The sequence below is a fragment of the Cicer arietinum genome, chromosome 4 (genome assembly GCF_000331145.2).
Source record: "Cicer arietinum cultivar CDC Frontier isolate Library 1 chromosome 4, Cicar.CDCFrontier_v2.0, whole genome shotgun sequence".
Classification (NCBI taxonomy): domain Eukaryota; kingdom Viridiplantae; phylum Streptophyta; class Magnoliopsida; order Fabales; family Fabaceae; genus Cicer; species Cicer arietinum.
In genome coordinates this window covers 18073609-18079696 of record NC_021163.2, presented here as the reverse complement: position 1 = coordinate 18079696, position 6088 = coordinate 18073609, and the positions used below count along the sequence as shown (strand labels likewise).

Here is a 6088-nt window from a genome sequence, read left to right as displayed (position 1 = left end):
AAAGATAAGCCTCCACTGTCACAAAGTCAAATAATCTATAATTTCGGTGCAAACCCTAATTTTTCCTCGCTAGAATCGTAGAGAGAGAAAGAAGAGTGAGAAGAGAAAGACGTTTCGTTTATATCTCTTTCTCGCTCTATTTGTTGTTTCCCACCTTCGTTGTTGTTTCGTGGAAGTTGCAGGACTTGACCCCAAAACCCTTTTCTTTTACTTTTTTTTTTTTTTATCACAACCTTGATTTTCTTATCAGGTATTTTTAATCTTCTTCGTCTCTTTCGTCTTCTTTTTCATCGTCAAGATCTAAATATTTGAGTTTTTAATTTTTATTACTATGTTTGATTCTTCCGCGGCCTGCAATTCACGGTAATAAATATTTGTTTCGAGTTTTTGATTCTTTGACCTACGCATTACTTTTCGTTTTTTATTTTTCTCCTCTTGTTTATCGGTGTAGATCTGTTTCTTCTTGTGCGGATTTTCTCGGTTCACGTTACTCGATTCTGTGACCTTTTCTTTATCGTTGGTTATGTGTTTTTTTAATTCCGCGAAGGTTTTTTATTGTTCGATTTGTTGTTTTCTTTTGGTAAGACTTTCTTCATTATTTGATCAACATTTATGATGCCACGTCACGGGTCCGATCTTTTTTCAACACTTGATTATCTTTGATTGGTGAAGTAAGGTTTTGTTGATAACTTTGCAGTGAATTTTCAGTCGGTATTTACTATTTAATTTCATATAGTTTACTTGAGTTTTGTATATTGTGCTTATTCTGAATTTCTGAGATGTTTTTGAAGTATTAATCAGTTTATTTGGATCACGTGTTCAGTTAGTTTTGGATCTAATTATGTTGTGACTTAATTCAATTTTCGCGGGTTGTTTTGTTTCGATCAATGGTTTGAGTTGGTTGATGATGTAGTATCTTTATTTTTTGTTTTGCAGGTTCCCGCTACTATATTTGATGTGAGACTAAGGCTAGGATCTACTACTTTACTTGGATAGTTGAAGTATTTTGGAAGATTGAAATAAATGTTTACAAATGGTTAATTTGGTGCAGGAATTTTTTGCCAACTTCAATATTTATTTATTGAGGATTTGCTATTGAATCGTAATAACTGAAGTTTGAAAGAAAGGTTTTGACTTGTGAGCTTATCTTGGAATCATGCCTATTTCAGGACATGAAGAGGTGTTTATTTCCTTTCTGATTTACAGCTAACTACGATTAGAGAACCATGCCAATTTGTTCTTTTTTGGATATTGATTACTTGATCTTATATTGACAGAGTGGGGTAAAGTCCTTTGCTGGGCAATTTAGTGATTTAGTTGCAGGTGTGCCAATCAAGAAAAGGAGGCCACGGCCTTCTTCCCCTCCTTCTGAAGAGCCTTGTTCAATCACCGAAGAAACTGAGTTACAACGAAAAGAAAATTCAAGCACATCTCAAGGATCAACTATATCAAATGTCAGTATTGCAGGTGCACCTCCCAAGAAAAGAAGGTTTCGTCCTTCACTTCAAGCTTCTTCACCTTCTCTGGAAAAGGCTTCACCTCAGGAAAAAGGTGATGCCTTGCGTAAGGAACATTCAAGCACATCATTGGGTTCAACCCTTTCTACGAGTTCTGCTGGATTATCTGATACCATTAGAAACCCTGTGTTAGAAGAAAAGAATGCAAGTTCTGTTGTTACCAATGCGGACATAGTGCTGAAAAATTCTTCTTTCGTTGTGCCCAAACTTGAGGAGTCAAACCCTGCAACTCCATCTTGTCTTTTGGATGTCGTGGATAGCAAAGAGAAGGTGGTGCTCAATGAAGGTATTGATAAAAATTCGGGATCCCAAACAATTAAGGGAAATCCTGAACTCTTATTGGCTGCAAAAGCAGGTCTTGCACTTGGCATTGGAGCAGGTGTGAGCAAACAAATCGTCCAAGATTTAATTAAACAAGAGGGTTCTGTGGTGTCTGGAAGTACTAATTTATCTTTAAGCTTAAAGGAGCACTTTTTTCCAGCTGTTACAAGTCCGGCAATTAATGAAATACATAAAAAATTGGAGAAAGGAGAACCCGTCTCATTGGAATTATCATTAAGCAAGGAGGAATGCAGTACTCACAGTTCTAATACTGATTCTAAAAGTAATAGTGACACTACTCGTGTTTATTCTAGCAGGGCAAACTGGGATCTGAATACTACGATGGATGCATGGGATGAAGCAAGTGATGCCAGTTCTGTTAAAACATCTATTGATGGGCTGAATATTACTCACAGTGCGCTTGATGAGAACCAGTTAACGTGCTCAATTGGGATAACACCGCCAGTTATTGCGTCTGTAAAACAAACATTCAAAGAGAGCCAGAACAAAGCTTTCATAACTTCATCTGCTCCGTATGGGCAGCATCATAAATGTGTGGATCCACGTAATCTCTGTCTTTCACCTTATCTTCCGAAGTATGATGAGAGTCCTTGTAGAATATCTGTTAAATTAAATTCAGGTTGTGCTACTCCTATAGTCAGTTTGCCAAGAATGGCAGCTACTGCTGGTGATGCAAATACTTCTAGTTTTAGGTTGATAAAGCCAGAACCACTAGATGACAACCCGAAGAAGGATTTGAAAGAAGCTAATGTTTGTCCTGTGGCTTCGTTAGATAGTGTTGCTGTCAAAAAAGAATTTATTCCGCATTCTTTTGTCAAGCCATCTAAGTCAACTGTTAGCAATTCGAAGTTAGTTGCTCCTACATTCATTAAATCTGAACCAGGTCATGAGGGTAGGCAGGAAAGATCCAAAACAGCAGAGATTAGTACTGCAGGTCAGTTGGTTAAATTGTTGCAACATGGGTCATTTACTTCTTCTTCTTCCTCATCCATGGCAGTGCCAGCCATGTTGAATTCGACACAAGTTTCTGCAGAGGGAGCTCATCTTGCAGTGAAATCTGTGTTTACAGCAGAATTAGCCACCGATAAAAATATAGTAGGTCAGCTAGAAAATTCTATCCGTGCAGAAGAAACTAATGTTGAGAAAGTATATGATGAAGTTTCCTCAAATGCCGAGCCCGTACCTCTAGTAACAGTCGCTATTCCTATGGTTGGAACTGGTACAAAATTGACTAATCTTGGATTGAAACATTCTTCTCTTGTAACCAAGAAAAAAGATGCTGAGGATCATGATGGTTGCAGATTGAAACTCATGAATGAGCTTCCTGATCCACGAGACAGTGCAGAAGATTGTGTTAGTGATGAAGAAAAGATAACCTTGTCAGCTGATATGTTGGAGGATGATTCTTATGGTTCTGATTTCGAGTCAGATGACAACCATGCTGTAACTGTTGCTGTTGACACTGAGCGATACATTGAAGATGATGATTATGAGGATGGTGAGGTTCGAGAACCACTGGAGCCTTCGAAAGTGGAGGATGCCATATGTGAGGTAAGAGAAGTAGAACATCGTGACTCTAGTAACTATGATAACAAACCAGTGGAGAAAGGAGTGGTGAGTGGTGATTACCCCACTTCATCTCGTGTGGTGGAAAATAACAATGAGACTGTAATCCACAATGAAATTTTTGGGAAAGATGGGGTGGACATTCTAATGCATGAGAAGCCTGGTAAAATCGTTTATAAAAATGTTTGTGTACAAGAGTCATTGGATGGTGAAAAATCTGATATTGCTGCTGATAACAGAGAAGTTAATGTTTTGCAAAGGAAACCATTAGATCTTTCAGAAAGAATAATTGTCTCTGAAACTCAGGAGACAGAACAGCCTTCTGATGGAAGCCATGTGATAGATGTTCAATGTGCTGATGAGGTTTTGAAAACAACTGACACTGTTAGACAAACCAACTTAGATTTATCAAAAATGGAAGGATCTGCAAATAACGAAGATATAACCAAAGATGTTGGTAACAGTGGTAATCAAGGAAGAATTATAGATCTGTCACGAGCTGCTAGTTCGTCATCCCCTAGTAAAACTAGACCTATTTCAGGCAGATCACTGCCGACTCGAGCTGGAAGAGATGTATTATCTGACACACTTGACTGCAACAAATTATACAGAGGAAGGTAAGCTTTTTTAGTTCAATATACTATACCAATTCCCTCATATTAATACAGTTGTATTTTGTTGCTGAAGAGCTCCCACCCACAAATTTTCAAGAGAAAGACATCAAGACATGTCCACTAGAAACTCTAGAATGAATTTTGGGCGTGGTAGAGGTAGAGTTAATAGTCGAATTCGTGGTGACTGGGAATCTGAGCGTGAATATTCTGGTGAATTTTACAATGGTCCAAGTCAACAGTTCCGCGGCGCCAGGTCAAAATATCAATCTGCTATTGCTGATAATGATCTGGAGTATAATAATGTTGGACCTGATGACTCATATGTCGTCAATGGTCGGTTAGGTAGAAAGCCCTTGAATGATGGCTCATACATAGCACCAAGAAGAAGGTCACCAGGAGGAGGAAGAGATGGCATCCAAATGGGTCATAGAAATCCAAGACCCGTTAGTCCAAATAGTAGATGTATTGGAGGAGATGGTTCAGAGATAGTTGGCATGAGGCATAGCGATAAATTCATGAGAGGTTTCCCTGATGACACTCTAAGTTCTGTGTATACACGTCCCCAACAATTTGAGGGTATGGATGGTCGGTTTTCAAGAGGAAGGGGTAGGAATTTTTCTTCCATGCAGAGAAGGGGTGGTATTTCTCGAATGCGCTCAAAATCGCCAATCAGATCGAGGAGTCGCTCACCTGGTCAATGGTCATCTCCTAGAAGAAGGTCCCCTAGAAGAAGATCTCCAGAGGGTTTTGGTGGCCATCAAGAAATGACTCATAGAAGATCACCATTATACAGGGTTGACAGAATGAGATCCCCTGATCGACCTGTTTTCAGTGGGGAAAGAGTGGTGAGGAGGCATGGCTCACCTCCATTTATATCACGACCTTCTAATGATATGAGGGACATTGATTCTGCAAGGGACCATGGTCATCCAAGGTCTGTCATTTCTAATAGAAGTCCATCTGGTCGAATTTTAATCAGAAACAACAGAAGATTTGATGTTGTTGATCCCCGAGACCGTGCCGATAATGATGATGAGTACTTTAATGGTGGAGGGCCTATGCATTCTGGTAGGATGCTAGAGCTTAATGGTGAAGGAAATGGTGAGGAGAGAAGAAGGTTTGGTGAGAGACGAGGTCCTGTGCGTTCTTTCAGGCCTCCTTATAACAATAATAATAATAATGGTAATAATGCAGGCGATAATTTTCATCTTAATGCTGAAGATGGACCTAGACATTATAGATTCTGTTCAGATAATTCAGATTTTCACGAGAGAAGCAACAACATGAGGGAAAGGGACTTTGATAGACGGATTAAGGGTAGGACTGGAAATGGGCCACCTAGAAGAACAAGAAATATGGATGATCAGGAAGAGAATTTCAGGCATGGTGGACAACAGGTTTGGAGTGATGACAGTTTTGATGATATTTCACGAGTGAAGAGGAAAAGATTTTGAATGATTTCCCCTTTTATATATAATCAGAAAAGTCTCCTGCTGGAAATGCTGGAGGACGATGGAATTTGTATTGCAGTTTTCACCTACAGATTAGACTAGTTTTTAATAATAAATAGTTATTATTTAGTGTCCCTTGCTTTAAGCTTGAGCCATTCTAAGTGGTAAAAATGAAGTTCGTTGTGGTTGTAAAAGCAGCGTGCATGGAAGTGTGGGCAGATTGTGGAGGAAGGAATTGTGAAAACCAAAGTTGATGAACAAATAAATTTAGTTTGGACTTCGGTATGGGACCTAACTCTTGTCTATAAGCTTGAACCATTAATCGTACAAAAATAAATAAATTGAACCATTAATAAATAAAAATGAGAAAGATGGGTCGCGTGATTGAAGGGAGGCTCTTCCCGTTTTAATAACTTATTTTTTGGAGTGGTGCTGTTGGTTTATATTTTTATTTTTTGGTTTCCTGTCCTACCAACATTCAAAGTAAACAAATACTAGTAATCTTAAATGAGTACAAATAATAGTCTTTTAGTTTAATTTTTCACAAACCCTTGACGATTTGTTAAAGCTATAATGTAAATTCCCATCAGCTATAATC

General features: G+C 38.6%; 2 protein-coding genes across 4 annotated transcripts; both read left to right on the top strand.

The window, feature by feature from the left end:
* The first annotated feature begins 17 nt into the window (after positions 1–17).
* Positions 18–4092, top strand: LOC101503289 (uncharacterized). 3 transcript variants are annotated; one of them, XM_027333720.2, is made up of 4 exons: positions 18–250; positions 937–957; positions 1052–1180; positions 1278–4092. In XM_027333720.2, the coding sequence occupies exons 3-4, from the start codon at positions 1157–1159 to the stop codon at positions 4044–4046; spliced, it is 2793 nt and encodes a 930-aa protein (XP_027189521.1). In that variant the 5' UTR covers positions 18–250; positions 937–957; positions 1052–1156; the 3' UTR covers positions 4047–4092. The 3 variants fall into 3 exon arrangements, with proteins under 3 accessions (XP_027189521.1, XP_027189520.1, XP_012570271.1); XM_027333719.2 differs by having other exon boundaries at positions 937–968; XM_012714817.3 differs by having other exon boundaries at positions 18–363; positions 937–1180.
* Positions 4093–4117: 25 nt separating this feature from the next.
* LOC101502965 (uncharacterized) lies at positions 4118–5775 on the top strand. Its single transcript, XM_004497276.4, has one exon. The coding sequence runs from the start codon at positions 4153–4155 to the stop codon at positions 5491–5493; it is 1341 nt and encodes a 446-aa protein (XP_004497333.1). The 5' UTR covers positions 4118–4152; the 3' UTR covers positions 5494–5775.
* The last annotated feature ends 313 nt before the right edge of the window (positions 5776–6088 follow it).